This window comes from Brachyistius frenatus, unplaced genomic scaffold, assembly GCF_029030835.1.
Source record: "Brachyistius frenatus isolate BFR_SWC_R1_liver_20210118 unplaced genomic scaffold, ASM2903083v1 Contig_50, whole genome shotgun sequence".
Classification (NCBI taxonomy): domain Eukaryota; kingdom Metazoa; phylum Chordata; class Actinopteri; family Embiotocidae; genus Brachyistius; species Brachyistius frenatus.
Window position 1 is genome coordinate 2640328 of NW_027210649.1, and position 20840 is coordinate 2661167.

General features: G+C 41.1%; 1 protein-coding gene across 4 annotated transcripts in view; it reads left to right on the forward strand.

Moving 5' to 3' along the window:
* pacsin1a (protein kinase C and casein kinase substrate in neurons 1a) overlaps positions 1 to 20840 on the forward strand; it is a 33647-nt gene continuing 12807 nt past the window's right edge. Inside the window, exons 1-3 of one of the 4 annotated variants that reach the window (XM_069704435.1) lie at positions 1 to 190; positions 6420 to 6490; positions 18747 to 18876. In XM_069704435.1, the coding sequence (XP_069560536.1) occupies positions 18817 to 18876 (60 nt within the window). In that variant the 5' untranslated portion in view covers positions 1 to 190; positions 6420 to 6490; positions 18747 to 18816. Of the gene's footprint in view, positions 191 to 276; positions 360 to 6419; positions 6491 to 14298; positions 14526 to 18746; positions 18877 to 20840 lie in introns of those variants that run through there. The other 3 variants (XM_069704436.1, XM_069704438.1, XM_069704437.1) reach the window with 3 other exon arrangements.

Genomic DNA, 20840 nt, shown 5'->3' on the forward strand with positions numbered 1-20840 from the left:
GACGCGCGCCTGTGCCGTGGAGCTCCCCCCTTTGCTGCGTGCATCGTGATCTCGTGGATGCAGAGTCTTGCAGAGAACGCAGGGTCACCTTCTGTCACTGCAAGGGGGAAATACTGAATAAGTTGCAGCAGAGGCTATTGGGTAGTGGTGCACCTCAGCAGCAGCAGCAGCAGCAGCAGCAGCATCTCTGGTAAGTCAGTATATGTGCGTGTACGCTGTGTGGATGCCACATTGCTGCACTGAGGAGAGAGAAGCTGAGCATCCTTTTAGCAAAGGGCGACGCAGGGATAAAGGAATCGTACATCATTTCCCATCATTTGGATCATGTCTCATCTTCTCCCTGCTGCGAGACCTGCCAAGTACTACGGGTTCATAGCAATACGTTAGCTTTAGCCTTCTTTTTTTTTTAATTTTTTTTTTTTTTACTTATGCAATGCTTCATTTGACATGTTGTACCGTTGTTTGCAAGGGTGAAGATGAGCATCTTACATCACCCTTGAATTACTACCACACGCTCGGCTCGCGAGCGAAACAATGTTATTGACTCTTCTTTTGCACGGTCTACCTGATATGCTCGCTTCCGTTCAAACTATGGGATAATGCAGGGTGTTGTTTTCACTATGCAGCTCTTTCCGTTTCCCCTCGAGTCATCAGGATGAGCAAATTTGACCTCAGTGTCCAAATTGTACTCGCCGGGCACACGTTCATCTGCTTATATATTCTCTGCAGAGAGGTCAGCCTCAAATGGCCATCAGATGCTGCTGCCACGTTAAAGACACTATGGTCGATGGAGATGGTGGCCAAGGCAAAGAAAGGATTGCCATTTTATGTTGCTTTCCATGCGTCAAATGGGTAAACAGGAGGAACTACGGCGGTCAAAGAAGTCGTAATCGTCACTTGTTTTTCATGTACACGATGGGTTTTTATGGGTTCTAATAGTTCTCAGAATTCGTCTTGTTGTGTATTTTAAGATTTCTCGGTGAAGTCGACGCGAATGTTAATGAATGCACTCCGCTCTGACGTTATGTAATTGGTTGTCACAGCACAGCGAGGAGCCATCCATAGCGTCATTGTTTTTCTCTGACAAACCAACAGCACCACAGAAGGAGGAGCATCCCGCTTTCTACATGGGATTAGGTGCATGTGGTCTTTTAATCATTCATCAAATCTGCTCCCGAACCTGAAATGCATCCAGGCTTACATCTGACTGAAGTATCTCATAACCACATTAATGCGTTTGGCAGCAGACATGTTATCTTGTGCTGTGATGAGGATGATGATGATGATGATGATGATGTTGTTGTGTTTTGGGTCTAATGGCAGCTGAGGCGTCACATACCCAAAACCTGCAGCACCTATCTCCTACCAAAACATCCAGTCCTGCATTAAACCGCTACTGTAAGCATGAGAATGCGTGTCTGATTAAAGGGCTATTATGCGTTGTTTTTTTTAAAATTATTATTATTATTATTATTATCAACTCCTCGGGCGTTTGTTTCTGACGTTGACGTCAGATGACAGACAGGTCGCGTGCGTCCGCCTTTGGCTTGATTCGGAGCTGTCCCTGGTGCTGATTTCATTGTTTGCTGGAGTGCACATCTGTCAGCAGCCAAGGTGCCCCCAAGAGAGCCCGGCATGAGGCTGCAGAGAGGAGATGATGATGATGCTGTCAGGGGGGTAATTCAATTGTTTTCTGGAAAGGGGAGTTAAAGAGTACTTCCTATTTATTAGCAGGCTCCTTACACTTCACAGCGGAGACGAGTTAAAAGCGTCTCAGTCTGTTAGTCTATTGTTATGGTTCCCTCATGCCTTGTGACCCTGGCTGAATGGGTATTCCACTAATCACAAGGTTGGCAGTTCGAGCCCCGCTTCCTCTTGTCCACATGCCGAAGTGTCCTTGGGCAAGACACCGAACCCCAAGTTGCTCCTAATAGCAAGCGAGCACCTTGCATGGCGGCTCTGCTGGGATTGGTTTATGAATGTGTGGGTGAATTGGAGGCAAACTGTAAAGCCCTTTGAGACCGCTAACGTCATGAAGCTTTATCTTAAGTGCAGATCATTTACAATTTAAAATGAAGCAATATGGTTGTGACTTCACAGCACATGGTGCTTTTCCTTGAATTATTGTTTTGATCCACAAGTTCAATACCTCCTTGGCACAGACGGAAATGTGTCCTTAGCTCCAAAAATCAAAAGCTGTCAGTACCAAAAGCTGGCATTGAATGTCTGAACAGATTTATATTCAAACAGTTCCTGATTCAAACCCATATTTTTCTCATTTGAGACTATTTTGTTTGCGCAAACGTCTTGTACAGTTACCTGCTACTAGACCTTAGAGAAGTTTGGTTTATTTTCTTTAATTAAATGTGCGTTTTGAAGGACGATACGTCTGACGGTGTCAGATGTAGGTGCTGACAAAAGTATTGTGACATGTTGATATTGTCATAAAAAAACAAATTCAACCCCGGTAGAAAGTACAGTTTTAAAGCTGATTTCACTCTAAACCAAACGGTATCGCTTCCATATGAATGTGCATTTGAGTTCGGTTCATTTTGTGTTTTCATGCTTGACTTGTTTTGTTTTGGATTGTGGCGAGGCAGCATCGTCCTGATCAGGAAGTATCTTGTCAGAATTTAATTATGATTGCACTCGTGCGACCGCCAGCTTGATCTGTGGACATTTTTAACCGTTAGGCTTATAGAAATGTTTTTACGTGAACATTAACCACCATCGGGAACATCGCTGACAGCGTGCTTAACTCGGGAAGTGCAAATGCAATAAGAAGTTTTGTTTAAATGCTTTTAGGTTGTTTTTACTCTGAATCCTCTTCCATTTGGTTACTTTTTTCAGGCCCATAATAACTGACAAAGGATTAAAATGAGTGTGGGATTTATGTTACAGCTTTCTTTATTTGTCTGTTTGTTCTTCTGTTTCCTGTGAAATATCTAAAATATGTAACGCAACACACTTCGGACAAGTGAGGGTTGCTTTGGGGATTATGAATGAAAAATAAAGCTGAACGCATTACCTGACAATTAAAACTGGTTTTCCCTTGCACACATTCAGTATTTGGTTTCAGGTGAGATTTCTTTTGGTCACATATTTTATTTTATTTTTTTACATCTTATCATAATGCATCTAAACATTTGAAGGGATAATAGAGGAATTGTTGCAGAGTACTGACACCAGTAAATCACATTTTTAGATGAAAACCTACATCCAAATACTCCGGAGGAGGTTCGGATTGGATCTCACGTGGAGGGAATGTGATGCTGGTGACCTTTTTGTTTGTTGTTGTTGTTGTTGTTCTTTGATGTTAGTGGAACATCATGTCTGTGGGAGAGAGGACAGTGTGTGAAATGGTGGGGATTTGTTTTCAACCTTCTATAATGTGTTCGCTGATGAAAGGGTTAAAGGCTGCTGTTCCTCTGTTAAGAGAGGAGATAGTGCTGTCTGACAAGGTGTGAAAAAGGAGGCAGCGTAAGAGCAGAGAGTCTGAAGGGCAGCCGGAGTGTCTCATTTCTCTCGGTGCAGAGGAGAACACACACGGGGAAGTCTCTATCCTTGGCGGAAGATTTATGACATTAGAGATTAGCAAAAGCATCTGCGGTGCCTTTCGCACCTCGTTTTGGTTTCGTGAGTCTGTTTCCATGACGATGATTGTCATTTAAAATCAAACAACAAAAGTAAAACGGTAATGATATCTTTTCTTCAATGTTAATGGAATAATCAGTTCACTAAATGCGACACTAACACTAACAGTAGCTGCACATCAGCAGGTGATATTTCTCCAGTTCTATCATATGAGTGTATCTCTTTCGGTATGAATCAGATCCACGTCACCTGGTGGCTTTCATGCAGTGTCACCACAACATGCCAGTGTTTGCCTTCTCTGAATCATCATCAGGCAGAGCACAGACTCGTTGTGTGTCATGATCTCATGGGCTTTTCAAAATGGAGTCTGAGTGTGCACATTGAGGGTTTGAACCCTCAGAGTTTCGACCAATGGCGGTGTAAACGGTCAAACATCTACATCAAAGGGTTTGTTGACGTGTGTACGCATGAGCCTGTGAATGCAGCAGTCACAGGTCACTGCTTTGAACACTAGAGGGTGTGTTCCTCATGGACATCTTCAGAGGGTGGGAGCAGCAAGATTTTTCCATTGGTTACTTGACTGGACAGCATGTTTCTAGTGAGGCAGTTTACCACTGCATGTACTGTTTATGCTACAAACATTTTCAGCTATTTTTTTTTTTTTTATTATCATTGTTTTATCTTCAAAATGTCAGAACATCGTGAAAAGTTATAGTTTCCCAGAGCGACGTCGTCATTTGTGTTCTGGCACCAATAGTCAATTTAACTCATTGTCTTGTTAAATAAAGCGAGCAAATATTTGCGTTTCAGAAGCTGGAACCAGATGGTGCGCTTAAAAAAGTCAAATAAAACATTATTTAAATGAAGAATCAGTTATCAAAACAGTTTAGGAATAATTGTCTGTCAATCGACTAATTAATTAAATTGTAGCTGAAAATAGTGAAAAATGTCCATCTCCATTTCCAAGTTTCTAGGGTGATAAACAAACCGTTTCAAACCCCCAAATATTCAATTAATCCTCTTATGACACTAAAACAACAAGCAAATATTCATATTTACAAATCTACAATCTGCAGTTTCTTTTTTTTTTTAGCTTGGGCCTTAGAAAAACTGATTATCAAAATCGTTGCTTATTAGCTTGCAGTGAGCTGTTAAGCAATCCTCCATCCTCGCTGAAATTTATTGTTTGAATGACTCTTTCCTTTAAAATAGTCATAGATGGAAAAACACCAGTGGCATAAAGTTGCAATGACTCGGCAATTTTACACAAACTTGTGCCAGAATCATTCGGATGCAGCCGCTGTCAGACATCACATATAGCTGTCGCATCTCCGGTTGCTTCGTGTGATGTGTGGGTTGCTTCATCACAGCTCTGCCTGGAAATTCTGTCAATTATCTGAACTGCTTTGTCGTGATCACAGAGTGCAGGAGCTCAGTCCAGGTTCGACACGGGGAACAACGAGAGAAAGATTCAGTCGCATCACGTGAATGAAAACGGTATTCAACAAGTTTAAAGACAAATTAGGCTGAATTGAACTCATCTGGGCTTCATTAAGATTCTGCACTGAATGTCAAGGTATTAAAGACAGGACAAGATGGCCGTATGATGATATGAGCGTCGTGTTGAAGCGAAGCTAATTATACGTTTCATTGCTGATTAATCTTCTAATTATTTATTGGATTTTGTGAATTAAATTGAAAAAAAAAAAAAAAAAAAAAACCTCATCACATATGTAACCAGGGGGTGAAGTGACATCTTCAGACTCCATGTTATTTCCTACCAACAGTCTGAAACCATATATATATTCAGTTACAGTATCAGAGAGTTGCAGGCTGGATTTGAACACTGTAGCCTGAACTATATTATGTTTTAACTTGTGCAGACAGCTTTAGCTAAAACAGTGTGATGTTTCACAAAACAGACACGGAGCGATAACTGCATTTTCACACCATTTTTCAGCTTTAAACCCAGATACAGTTAGGAGTTAATTGGTGATCATATATTGGACAATAGTACAGAGTGACACAGTTTTATCTTCAGCAAATTCACCTCAAATGAAAAAAGGTTTTCAAATTTTGATGAGATTTCGTGCTTGTAGTGTTGTTGGTGTTCCCCAACACAGCTACACAATATTGCTGTTTCAAAGTGTATTTCTTTGTGACCTGTGTCAGCAGTGTGTGTGTTGAATTTTGTGCTCATGTTTTGTCTGTGGACCTTGAAAATGTGGTTTGCGTTGGTGAAAGCAGAAAAGTTTCGATTCTTAAAACATCTGACTGTATACATTATCAATTGCATGAGCAGATTACAGGCTTCTCCTCTTGAATTTGTGTTATCTGCTGACACATATTGTTAAAAAAAAAAAAAAAAAATCAAAAACACATTGCAGAATTCACACTGAAATCTTTGTCATTTCACACCGTTCAGACCACAGTTTATAGTCCCCTTTTACTCTTTGAACAACACGTGTAAACAAGTTCATTACTTGAGTCTGTTGTTGTTTTTAACATGGACTGGTTAATAACTTTGCCGGCCTTAATTATGTACAACAGCTGCTGTGTTAGCGTAAAATCATGAAGATAAAACTGAGGAAGCTGATATTATTAGATATTCCACTTCCCACTGTGTCAAAGTTTACTAATCTCTTTAAGATTCTAATAGTTCAAAAATGAAATTCTGCTAATCTCTTCATATCTTGGCCCGGTAAAGATAATTGTTTCGACACGTGCTGGTTTGATTGCCATTTATATTCCTATCCAGAGCAATTAGCAGCATTTGAACCTGCTGTTTAAAGCACTGATCCCAACATCTCGTGTTTTTCTTTCAGGTGATCTCCCGCAGGGGACCAACAGCTCTCTGTGAGGTTTATGGAAACCTGACCTCCCATTGGTTGAGAAGGTGAGTTGTCCCTGTTCGTGCTGTCTGTTCTTCCTCATCGTCCTGTTTGCTGGAGACCCTGTTTAATGTGAAGATGCAGAGGTCTATCCGAGGGACAACGTCAGGTTTCAGCACAGACCCCCAGAACCACAATGTAAAAATGCTAAATGCCCCACTTGAGGTAATTAATAGCTCTTTGTCGTTGGTGTTAATACTTCATGAGGTGGCCCAGGCTGTCCTCATGTCGTCTTTGGCCCTGTTTTGTGAGTTTTATATTTTAAAGTTCTTTATGTGCTCAATACTGCGCATGCGTGTGTAACATTACATACAAGATTACAGTCCTACTGGAGGGTTTTTATTTCAGCTTCCTGGTGACTCCAGTAGATCGCATCTGCTTATTTGTAGTCTCTCGGGTGGGAATACCATTTTTGACTCTCAATATTTTCATATTTGTTTTGATTTCGGAAGCGCCTGTCTCAGATTATATTTTTATTTTCTCACCACGAGATGCTCACACCGTCTCACAGGGAAGAATGATACTGCAACTCAGCTGCAGCTAGTTATTGATTTTCCTTGTTTGATCTCTTTGTTTTGTGGGCATTGTGACAGAATTTCGCTGCTGCAGGGAGGTTAAGCGGCTGTTTGATGAGCCCAGACTGTTGTTTGTATATGTAAGACAGCTCATCAGTACACGATGGCCCAGTTCAGAAAGGCTTCTCCAGGGATCCCGGGCAGTTTGGACCGGGAGAGGAATTTGGGTCAGAAGAAGATAAGAGAGTTTTTTTTATTGATAAACAAAGTGTGCTTAAAGGTTTAGCAGGAACTGCGGGTCCAAATTATACTGGAAATTTGCTGAAATAAATTGAAATTCTTTATATTTATATTAAGCTTATGAACTCGGCTGCACCCTTGTTGCATTGCCGATAAAATTTGAGGAAAAAGTGGCAGTAATCTAATTTCAGATGTAGAGTTGATCACTTCTTCCTCCTGGTGCCATATCGAAGACGTCTCCTCAGTTTGATGGCTTGTTGATGCCTTCTGGCTACTTGGACATTTTTTTCCACGGAAACATTTTCACCACAGACTCAACTTATTTTTCTTCCTTCCTTATATAGCAACCACCAGCATTAGTTTGGCTCATAATTAGGCATTAGCATCCATCACTCAGCAAGCCCAATTGGCAACGTGTCAAGACTGCTCCTAATAAACACGACAGGAAGGCAGCCGCATGTGCCAAGTTGAAGAATTTTATAGAAAAAAACTCAAAGATACCCTGATTTTTTTTTTTTTATTTTTTTGAAATAAGCGACCGCTTGTTTTTTGATTTTACATCGTTGGGCGTTTCAATGTTACATTTTTGCTCTCAAGTGCCGGGTCGATAACCTGACTCCACCTGACTGTTGCTCATAGCTTCAGTCTTCGCTGTAATTATTGTCTGGAAATGCTGTTCGCATTAAGGTTTGCTTACCCTCCTCCAATCAGCGACCAGTGGGGGTGTGGCTAGTACCGTGACATCGAAGTCAGGCGTTTTTATGTCAAGCACTTACGGTGGTCAGTTCCAATCGGTCAAAGCTGCTCCAATAGTTTCCGAATTAACCTGAGGTCTGCGCCCAGTGGGACGCAATCACTGTATACGACTCCCCACGGAGCGTTGCCAGGTAATACCAGGCTACCGAGTCACACCTTCATGCAGTCAAATAGCAGACAAACCCAGCTGCAAGCCCAAACCCTTCATTTTCATTGCTCAGGTCTGACTTCAGTATTTGATCTTCAGTTTCACTGAGCACGGGTTAGAATCAGTCAGTGACTCTGCCTCTGCGTGTTAGAGGTGGGTATAAATAGGTATGTAAGGTGATTATAGTCTGGACACTCAGCTGACATTTCGCTTGGCAAACCGGTGTTGTTGCTTGTTTTGGTTTTTTTCCTCCTATAAGGTTCCTGTTACAGTCATCCTATTTAACTGTCGAAGGCAGATGTAAATTGCAACGACACGTGATTTTACTTTTTCAAAATGTGAACTTGTTAGCTTCATTTTAAGGGAGATGCTGCTGCTCTGAGATTTTCCATTCACAAAAGTTTTAAGCCAGATGTAGCTGCTGGGATGGCAATGTTGGAGGTTCATGACATTTTGTACAGACATTCATGACCTTCAAATCATGACTTTGACATCCCCTAACTTTCCACCACCAAAACCCTGAAATTTATGTTTGTGGTTTCATTAAGAATTTTCGATGATCTTTGGATGGATTACCATTGAGTTTGGTACAAACGTTCATGACCCCCCCCCACTCAGGATAAATTGCAATAATTTAGATAATCCACAAATAAGCATGCTGACATGTCAAACCAGATGGTGAACACAGTGTGCACCTGCTCGGCATCAGCATGTTGACGTTGTGAGAATGGTAACACGCTCACATTAGCACTTAGCTTCAGCACAGCTTCACAGTCACAGATTTTCCTTGTTGCAAAATACGAAGTGAATGCAGCCGATTGGGAGAAACTCCTCACCTCCCTGTCTTGTCCAAACAAAAGCAAAGACACATTTTTGTCATTGTAATGTGTTTTTTTTTTTTTTTGTTTTTTTTTTTTAAAGACACCATTATAAGCTTTGGGTTTAGCTGTTAGATGTGCTACCATTAGAAAGTGAACCACAGGATGTTAGTTTCCCTTTTTGTAGAGGCGGTATCATTAAAAAAGATGCTATTTATTCTTAAACTATTAGTTGTTGTTAATTTTGAGAAATGCAATATTTATCCTTTATTTAGTTGAAATAAACCTCTAGCACACTCACCCTCTCTGTAACTCCACATCCCACTCCCTCCACTTCTCAAAATTACACACACACACACACACACGCACATGCACACACACACACACACACACACACACACACACACACACACACACACACACACACACACACACACACACACGCACACACACAAATGCACAGGCGTCGCTTTTTAAGGCAGTTCATCAGTATTCAGAGCAGCATCTGTCAACTAAATGATAAGAAGGCAGAACGCTGGTGTTTTTGAAGAGCTTCCTTCCCAGATTGACTGCTGCCTCGCTCATTTGCTCCTCTCCTCTCCTCTCCTCTCCTCTCCTCTCCTCTCCTCTCCTCTCCTCTCCTCTCCTCTCCTCTCCTCTCCTCTCCTCTCCTCTCCTCTCCTCTCCTCTCCTCTCCTCTCCTCTCCTCTCCTCTCCTCTGGAGTTCATTCCTTCATCACCACCCATCACAATATGTCTGTCTCCCCCCCTTCTCTGCTCCGCTCTGCCTCTCCTGTCCGTCTCTCTCACCTCACCCCCCCCCCCTCACCCCTTCCCCCTGTCTTCACCACACAGTCACCAGGAGGCTTGTGGCAAGAGGCTTGATAGTTGCATAACCACTGCAGCAGCGCTCGGGACACCGTGTTAAATCCGAGCGCAGTTGCAAAGTGTGGGTTTTTATGAGCTGCCAATTGTGAATTTGATGTTTCAGTGTAACAGTTTTGTTTGGGGATGGATCTTGGAGGCCTTCATTCAATAGTTTACTTCCGGTCTGTCCGTCTGTGTCTCCTTTCTCTGTCCCGCCATCTTTCTTCTCTCACTGTCTGTTTTTTTCTGAAAAAAACAAAACTTGGCATATGTCTTCACAAAGTGTCTGGCACGGATGGCTCGATAGATTATTTGAATGTATCCAAACCAGATACTCCGGCAGCTTCAGCGGGCTGAACTTCGGCACAGTGATACTTTGAGCTGAGAGCTCATGCCAACATGCTAACATTGAGACAGACACCTGCCGGTGACGCCAAATCAGTAGTCCTTGTTGTCTGGATACAATGAATGTGTTAACCAAAATCTGTTGAATTATTTAAGTCAGTACCAAAGTATTGTGCTAACTCAATATAGAACGATTATATATTCACACTGAACTCTGTCCTGCTGATTTACTTTTGGCACTCCACCATCATTTGGTCCAAATTTCCATGTGACTAATACTCACTTATGGCCAAATACTTGATGAGCGCTGGTTTGTGTTTGTGCTACTTTACAAACTGAGATGGTGAACATGGCAAACATGATACCTGCTAAACCTCAGCACGCTGATGCATCTCCCCCCTGAGAGCCCCCCTGCTGTAGTGAAGACATTTTCCCTCGGGGATTAATAAAGTGTATAAAATAAAAAAATAGAAATAAAATAACACTCCACTCAAAGCACCACTGTGCTAAAGCGATAAGTCCTGAATGAATGGAGTATAAAGGTGGACTCTTTTATTTCAATACTTCATATTTTTAAATGTTTTAACTCGACCCCCGTTTTCCACCAAAGTTGGGACGCTGTGTAAAATGTAAATTAAAAACAGGAAGCAATGATCTGCAAATCATGTAAACCTGTATTTAGTTGAAAATAGACCAAAGACAACATATTAAATGTTGAAACTGAGAAATTTTATAGTTTTATGAGAAATATGTGCTCATTTTGTATTTGATGCCAGCAAAACGTCTCAAAAAAGTATTATTTTGTCCCGTCAGCTATTAGAACCTCAGACGTCCTGGTTCGCACCAGATTTGTCATCTTTATTGTTTTTCCTGTTATTTATTTATTGATTTGGATCGTCCACTTTCAGAAACATTGTTATTATACCATATTATTATTAGTTTTTTACTTTCATTTAAACATTGTTCATAGATTTTTTTTTTTTTTTTTTTTTTACATTCACTTCTTACGCGATAAATCAGTTTGATAGTGAAAGGCCATTACCACCTGTCGATGGTGACATTGGATAGTCCTTATATCCACGTACCAGAGATTGAACCGCAGTACGAACTGTTTTATGGGCTGTCAGCTGTCAGGCACCACGATGTGTCAAGCATCCACAAGCTCCATATGACCTGTAGCTGACCGTGACCTCTGACCTCCCAGTGGGTGGAGGGAGAGAAAGAGAACCTTTCCCTGCAGAAATCAATGAAGTAAAATATTAATGATCCTGCGGTCTTTGTTTTTACTGTTCACATCCCGCTGCTGAGGACTTGCTGTGCTGTCTGCTGTTCTGGGAGCTAAACAAGAACACACCTGGATGACTCACACTTTCGCACAAAATAGATATCGACTGGAAATGGGAAACAAAAAAAATCAAATCCACCCCAAAAGGGGAAGGATGACGCAGAAACTGGATTTTTGTGCAGCGACCCGGAGCAGCACTGGGGACACTCGTGATCGGATAGCTGAGTCATCCTGTGCTTGTTTGCTTAAGGTGACTCCCCGCACCGCCAGCCTGCACAGGCAAAGACCAACACACACACTGAGATGTTACCTCACAAACCTTCACAGCTGGGATCAAATCAAGACCGTAGAAATCCGAATGCAATGCGTGTTTGATCAGCGGCTGCTCGGTGGTTATGAAGGCAAATTCATCTGCAGAATATCTGATGAGTTTAATGTTGGAGACAGATTGAAAGTGACACTTTGGTGCTACAGGTTACAAGAGTCCAACCCTCATCAGGCTGTGTGTAACAGCTGGTTTGTCCCCTTACGGATATGTGATGGTTTCTATTCGGATTCACTAATTTCTCATTAAACTAGAATGTCTTCATTATAGTTTTAACAGCTTCGGATGATCCGCCTCTTTGTTCCAGACTGACATTATTTTTTTTCTTTCGTGCTTCTCAGAAGATTGATTGTGATTGTGTGTCAACCTGAGGTGGACATTTTTGTATTTTAGAGAAATATCTTGACAACTATAAAAAAAAAAAAAATGGGTTGCTTTGAAATTTGGTTCAGACATTGAAACCCAATGAAGATTACTCAACCCCCCCCCCTCCAGCAAGTCAAAGTCTTTATCCAGCACTTTGGTTTCTGATTGAAATACCTGCAGAAGCAAAGCCGTTCCCATCAGGCTCAGCTGTGTTTACTAAATGTTTGATTTGATTTCCCTATGTCAGATTTCTCTGACGTTTTCTCTAACAATCCCAACGTTAGTGGTTACATGTGTCCAAATACATTTGACAGAGATGCTAGCGCTGGCGTAGCTGTAGTTTACATAATGATAAGCATTTACTGACAATAGAAAAGCACTTTTTTTTTTCTTTCTGACTCGATTCATTTTCTTCTTCCGTGCCAGATTGAAAAGAAAAGAACATTCTGTCTTTACAGCCTTTAAGCGATTTTTCCTCTGATGGCCATAGGCTACCAGTTAGCTTAACAAAATAAAAAAAAAAAAAAAAATGGAGATGGAGAAGAAAGAGGGCTGTGTTTTTCCCCTAAATACTGTTTCCCCATCTGGATCGACACGTCAGTTCACATTTGACTCTCCTTCTCTGCCCCAGCGAGCAGTGCTGACGGCTCACGGCATTCCACGTTCAGATGATAAATACAACACAGGACCATCCTCGCTGCTCTACCTCTTTTTTTTTTTTATTTGGCTCCGGTTCCTGCATCTTTTTTTTCTTTTTTTTTTTGTTGAAACGATGAGTCTCTCCTCTAACGCTTTTCCCTTGTCTCTTTCGGTTCACGGTGTTGTTGCAGTCCACCAGTTCCCCTCGTGTGTATGCTGGTGCATGCGAGCGCTCGAAGGACCTCCCGCAACCCGCCTGTGGGATGGACCGCTGACACTGCGTCACCGAAACCGGCCTTCCTTGCTCTTGTTTAAAGCGTCGGTCACATGACTCGGCTTAATGACGGCCTCGCTTGTTACGGCGCGTGTGAAGTCTGCGCAAGGCAGCTCTGTCTCCTGGCAACATGCACCGGCCTGCTTACTCCGTGCTGCACCGTGACATGAATCACATCTCTGTGCTGATGTGTTCAGCTGCCGTTCTGGCCCGGTGGCAGCCCGGCTGTCTTGTCCGGAGTCACAACATGTCCTGAGCTTACTGTACCTTCTCCCGACCTCTTCCTTACCCGTCACGTCCCTCCCTGCCTCCATCTCAATCTCCAGCTCGCCTCCTCTCCTCTTCTTCTCACTCTGTGTCTCTCCGTCTCTCTCTCTCTCTCTCTCTCTGCCATGTCTCAATGAAAGACCTCCCAACGTTTTTCTCCTCGTGGTTCCTCTTTTACTCAGTCAGTAGAAGAGGAGGGCATGCTGCGTTTATCAAATACGATCAATAGACAACCAGAATTCATCATAAGCCAACTGTATATCCACACGTCAGCTGGTGCTTTTAATAGTTCCGTCACATAATGTTTGACCTTCCACATTAGCTGCAAGCCCAGCCATAATTATTATTATTTTTTTAATTATTATTATTATTGGAGAGAAAAAAAAAAAGACTTTATCAGGTTTTGATTAACAGCTTTGTATTTATAAACCGCTGTTGTCTTAATCAGAGTGGAGATAGTGAATTTTGTAATGTGCCGGAGTAAAGTTAGTTCATCTCCCTGAAAGCTTCTTACTGTAACAAGCTTGCGTGTTTGTTGTGGTTCCCATTCAGTGCTCCGAAAGATTTGTCAACACAGCTTCCTCTGACTGAATTAGGAACAGTTGTCTCACCTGGATGAGCGGTTCTCTTTAACTCTTAAAAGTGTTCATGTTCACCAGGCTACTGCAGTATTTACTTGTGTTATGTTGCTCTGAGTGCTGAGCCATATGTGTGCCAACAGTTCATTTGTATTGTTTACAAATTTTTTTTTTTTTTAAACTCCCATAAAATAAACTTTGTAGTTGGTTCTGTCTGTATATGTCGTCATAAATTAAAGTTGAATGTGAATATCACTTTCCTCTTCTTGTGCTTGTGTCTCTGCCGTCCTATCTGCTCCTTCGTTCTTCTTCCTGGTGAGCCCCCTCCCCCCTCTAAAGCTATTCAAATGGCACACTGCAGGATAATCCCTCAGCCTCTGAGACGTGCTGGTTTGGTCAGACATATCGTCCTCTCTTGGTTCACTTTGGCCACAGAGGTCAACGCTTCAAAAATATAATTTGGCAACGCATCTTTTATCAAACTAAAAAGGACATACTTGGACTTTAAATCCGTTCATTTTTCAAAAACGTCGTTCGTTTTAAGGAATTGTGTTTGATTTAAACTTTTCAGGGTTTATTTTTCTTTTTTTTACTTTGCAATGATGGAGCCAACTGTGGTAAGTGAATGTGCAGAATAATGGTAACTAACAAATGTGCAAGAGTTTGGATCGTAATAGTAGTTTGGTATGTCAGTCTGAGGGACCAACACTTCCTCTGCAATCACAACAGGCTCCTAAAAGATTTAAGATTACAAAAGAGATTGCTTTGACAGCGAGTGTTTTGCACAGTGAGTGGGTTGTAAGTGGTTTCAAATTGAAAGATGAATCCAAATGAATAAGTGGTTCTTGCACAGACCAGCTGTTATTTTAACATTTGTTTCTGCATGTGATATTTTGAGTGTTACCTTTGATTATGTGCAGGCCTGTTTCATTGTTCCCTACCGTCTATGCCAAACTTATTGTACTACTCGCCAAGTAAAGTCAGAAACAGTATTCTGTCTTTACTGTGACTTTCTCACCACATAATACCCAGGGGAATGGGAGGTGTGTTCACAGTCATTGAAGTGGATTGACCTCAATAACTGTGGTGTAAGCCCCTCTCCAGAATGCTGATGACTCCCACCCCCAAACTTTATCTATGTCGTGGGACACACAACACACTCCCACTGTGGAACTAAAACTGTGAAATTTTCTATGATGCATTCTCTCTCTGATGACCCGGTTAGCTCGGGCTGATGACATTTATGTCCACATTGTCCTTAGAAAGAAGAAGCTGTGTGTCAATAAGGAGGTCAGACCTTTTCTTTAATTAGATTATCTGTCTAAGAAAATGTTGGACACGCTCTCAAGGAATTACTTGTCCAATCCAAATGCTTCCTAACCATCAACATTGTGTTATATTGGTCCAAGTGTGGGAGTTTTGACTAAACTGGGCTTATGGCCTGCATTAGTTTTGTTATGAGATGGGATTCTGGCATTGTGCCACAGCTTAAATGGCTTTGATGCCACTAGGTATTGTGGTCATGGACACTGGAGCTTATTGGATGATTTGACTGATGAACAGATTACTGGACCAATGGCGTTTGTGGGTTGCTGGGATTAAGAAATGCTACTTTAGGGCTGCTTAGCTTCCTTGCATCATATAGTTGACTATTTACATTGCATGGATTGCACTGTTTTAAAAAAAAGACAAAAAAAAAAGCATGTTTTGATAAGCATGTCAGAGATTGAGAGGCCAGTGGTTTTTAAGTGGGGCTTCAGTTTTCTTATTTGCAAAATATTTGCATGACATGGACACGAGTCCCTACTAAAGAGTAAAATAAGTCATCTGCGTCTTCAACTTCATTCCAACTTCACACATGCACGTACGCGTAAACAGATACAGCCAAGTATTAAATTAGGATTTTCAATTACTCATACAAAAAGTACACATTAGATGCGCACCACTTGAACCATCCTGCTAAGAGTTAAACGAGAAGACCACCAGATATGAAGCTAAAAACCAGCAGCATGTTAGATTTGCTTCGTACAAAAGCGAGACGACCACAGATTGTCATTTCTACACTTGGGATTTGGGACAGTTTAAACAAGTTAAAAGGTGTTGAAGTTACCATCTCTAAGATCTGTTTTGTTCTCTTTGTGGCACTATTTTGTCCATAAGCTTTCCCAGAAATTGTTATCACCCAACTAGTTCAGGTTGTAATACTGCAAATGGAAGGGCTTTCATTAGTGGGTCACCGTCTCAGTCACCAATGTGTTACCTTATTCATAGATAAAGACTCAACAGACATTTATACATATGAAAAGATTATTACTTTAAGTAACAAGCTTTAGATGTGCTGGTAGTTAGATTTTCTTTTTTTTTTTTCTTTTTTTTCCCCCCAGCCTAGGCCACATTCAGTTTATGCTAAACTAAGCTGATTTTAGGCCATGAGCTGTAGCTTCATGTTTAAGATATAGATTGGGAGTATTATCAATCTACTACTTTAGAAAATCTTCTATTTTCTAAAGACACCCTCTGAAAGCGAGGAAAAGTCAGGGGATTGTGAAGGATTGCATTCATTTCCTCAGCAGAGGTCAGTGAGGCAATGTGAGCCTCTTCGTTGTCATGAATTGTGTTCAGTGACACCGGATACTGTTGACATCCATTCTAAAATACTGAATGGTTCTTTAAGTTGTGCGGCAGGTAGTGAGCGTGGCTGACACGGCTTTCTCAGTGTCACATGGATGGGCAGAAAGAGGTCGTGTGCCCATTTCCAAGAAGAGAGTAAATGAGGGTGTTTTCCTGCTGATGTGGAGTCTCGCATTGTGTGGATGATGCTGCAAGGTGTGCATGGTCAAAGTGGGCTTTTTTAAATCACCAAAAAATGTCAATCAAAATGTAATAGATGATGCAAAATATTGGTTGCAGTGTGTATGATTAGTAATGATACACTTTAGATCTGGTGTTCTGCGTTAGGACATAATTCGTCTTTGATTCAGTAAAAACTCCAGTGTTCTACTGTCCCGACATAAAATGCTGTTTTTCCTCACAGGACTTGCAGTACATGCGGTTGTCAGTTGGATCAAACCGTGTAGCTCAGACAGCAAATATAGCATCTTTTTTTCTCTGAGCCTTGAAGCTTTCTCTTGAGAAAAAAAAAAGATGAATAATGTGAAAAATATTTTGCAGCTGATCTCAAGTGGCTCAAGTTGTCTCTTATTCAGTCTCTGAGAGTAAAATGTTTAACTCATGAAACAGGTCTTTTGTATTTTGCACCAGCAGAGTGTACTCTCATTAACAGTCTGTGAATAAAAGCCATGCTAAGAGACAGCGGGTGATACTAACCGAGGGCTTTGGTAGAATACAGCTTGGTTGAATTAGTCTACGTTCTGTAGAGACACCGGACTAGATTGCCTGCTCTCCAGCTGCAACCACAACCAATCACAAAGAGGTACAAATGTTCCCTTGATGATGTTTTGATGAGTAGACCCCCTGTTAAAACATCAAGCATGTTGCAGGACTAAAAATACGTTCCCTGTCTGAGCTGACCTTGTAGTTCCAACGCTCTCATTTTTCTCACAAGGACAATTAGGCTGTTATGTTGTGTATAAAGAAAGTGAGGTCGGGCCGGTTCAAGTTGAGACTGATGCAGAAAGCTACTTTTCATGAGTCATTCCAGGGATGAAGGATGTTGCAGGAATTAATTTGTACTTGACTGCAGAAGGAGGTTGAAGGATGAGGCATGAAGGGCCGCAGCATTATTTGCACAAAATACTCCCTGCGATACAGACGGCTACAGAGTGCTGACTCAGTTTATAATCTGAAATGGCCACGAGTCATCCTTCATATGCGCTGACCTCTATCTAGCACGCTTAAGCAACTCTTAATTTAGTCTGTGCATACTAAGAATCATTGAATTACACGCTTTTCTTAAGAACAATTTGCACCTTATCATTTTAATTAAAAACATCAATAGTGTTAAACGTTGCATTTGCAGTGGTGGACTGTGTTCAGTGCTACATAATAACAACAATCCCCTGGAATTATAAAGAACAAGAAGCCATGTCCAGCCAGCCTCATTATTATTACACACTATGCTATGAATTTTATTGTCATACTGTCTGTTGCTGTGGGATGAAGAGCTCTCCGTCAAAGGGAAGGCATTAGTCATGAGCGCAAAATGGATTAAGCTTCAAACGGGAGTTCAATACCAATATCGCTGCTCGCAGTCTCTTCTGTTTTCACCCTGGTGGTATGATATCGAACACGTCAAACAAATAAATATAAATCACTTTAAACGCTTGAGGAAACCCAGAAGGGACTGAGTCCTGCAGGCTGTACCAGGTAACTGGCGAACTAAGCTTGTTTATCTGGTTTCAATGTGTTTGTTTTCTGTGCTATTTTGAGGCAGCAATTACACGACTGTGTTTACACTCAAGGTGCATTTCTGGGCAGCTGAGCGTTGTGACTATGCACGTGTGCTGTGTGTGTTGTTCAAATATCTCTTAGCTGTAAAATGTCAGAAGAATGAGAGTTTTCACTGTGCAAAGATTCCGGGTCAGAGCTGTGTGATGCTCCACTCTCTCTGGTGCCTTTTCTAGGACACACCAATATAAGATGCCCCCTCTCATTCCTCGGGGCACGGCGATATGTGCATGTCGGAGGAGACTATTTTTATCTCATTATTATAAATGTCTCAAATAGAAACCCTCACACTGAAAGGTTCCCTCCAGTTACACAGAGGCCAGCTCGGCCATCTTTCTCCACTAACGTCTGCTCATGCTCACTGTACTGCTTTGTTTGTGTAATTATGTGATGTTACTGTCTCACATTGTTATTGTGTTCGTGTCTTTCAGTGCATGAGGAACCCAGCTCTGCTGCAGAGGACAGGTTTAGTCTTTAGCGTTCTTTGCCACATCCAGGAAAATGTCTGGCTCCTACGATGAATTTGCAGGTGCTGACGACACCATGGACAGCTTCTGGGAGGTAAAGAGACACCGTCACGTCTGTTCTGACGGGCTTTCAGCCTGCAACACAACCACTCACCCTCTCCTGGTTTTCTATTGATTCGGCACCAGGAAATCAAGTCACCACTGAAACCATGAAATTGAGATCATGGTTATTCTTAGAAGTCCTAAAAACTAAATTTGGCTCAAAAGTCGCAATGAAGCTGCTTGATAACCCAAGTTTCAAGGCACATGGTTACTTCTGTTGATAGTTTGAAAGCGTAGCTTCATACTTTCATACTTTAAAAGAGGATTTGATGCTTGCTGTTGTCTTGTGAAGAGTTAGTTGCGAATATATAGATAACACTCACACATCTGTCCATTAGATATCTTTTCATTTTTTATTTTCTCTTTAGTTTTTGTGCATATTTAACTTGTTCCTTCGTGAGCTTTAGAGGTGCTGGTAGACAGATTTTGTTGGGGTTAGGGTTACCGGACCAATTTTTGTTATAACAGTAACAGTATTTTTGATCACAGTGCTAAAAATATAGGTACATTTAATGAAAGTAAACAAAGTATAAGGCAAATCAAGTTAAGTTCATTCATATAGCAACTGTTAAACAACAAGGCAATTCAAAGTATCGTACATAAGGTAGAAGGGAACTCATCAAGACAAGCTGTAAAAGAAACAAAATCAAGATTTATAAAATACATAAATATGACTTGAATTTTTTTTTAAATAGAAAATGAAAATAAGTTTAATACAACAGATAAAGCAGGTGAATAAAAGTAACTGTGCAGATAACGCAGTGCAAGTCATAAACTGATAGTATAAACATTTATATTTTATTATTACATATTGGACACTTAGTTTTTGAATGGAATAGTGGTTTGACACATGTCACAAAAAACGTAACAAAAAAAAAGTGAGGCTATTAATATATATCATTATTCTTAAAAAGTACATGCATGTTTACATAACAAAAAGGGAAAAGGATTTCTGAGACTGAGTTTCCATTTTTATCTGAAACTCTTTGCTATAAACAAAATACGATGTACTGTGCATATGTTTAGGAAATTATCCGTTTTTTCTTTGGTGCCACTTCCTTAATAAATGCTGTATTTTACTTTGTATTTTATCTTACTTTGTAAGATAGAACCAAATGTTAACCAGCGGCAAATACTTCAACAATCCTTTCTTATTTAATTGGAGGTCACGTTTGTTTTTTATCAGTGTACGTATTGTAAATCCTATTTGTGTCTTCATCACAACAAATATAAACATTATTATACAAGCTTTGTCCATCTTCACTTGTTGAATACAATGTGTGTCTGTTCTCACGTCATGGGGGCATAAATCTGTCACACAGCCACATTGTGGATAGCAGACCTTCTTTTAGGGACTAAAAAACAATTAAGTTTTCATGTTAACTGTTTATTTAAGTTTGGTGAAACATTCAGGTGAAGGTAAGTCTGCAGAAAATGAATGTAAGGAAATGTCCTTTGAAGTGACACAACTGTGTGTGTGTGTGTGTGTGTGTGTGTGTGTGTGTGTGTGTGTGTGTGTGTGTGTGTGTGTGTGTGTGTGTGTGTGTGTGTGTGTGTGTGAGCGTGCGTGCGTGTGAATGCGTGCGTGTGTGTGTTTACACATTTTAAACCCAACAAATTAGTGATAATGAATTCCCTCAGTACAGAGTCTTCTTTGTATCGTGGCTGTTATCCACGGACACTCAGACAAAGAGCCTCAGTCATCAGCCGCTCTGAGGCAGCCTTTCACCACATGCACCTGCCTATAGCATCTGTAACACTAGCAACACAGCTGAGGTCAGCTCATGGTTTATTAATGCCAGAAAAATGCTTTATTTTCAGGTTTGGTCATCAGAAAGGCTTGCAATTTATAAGCAAAGCGATATTTAGAGCTACTGCGCAGACACAACAGCTCAGGTGTGTTTTCATGTGTACAGCCAGTCCACCTACGTGTTGTTGTTGGTGTGACTTGGCAAT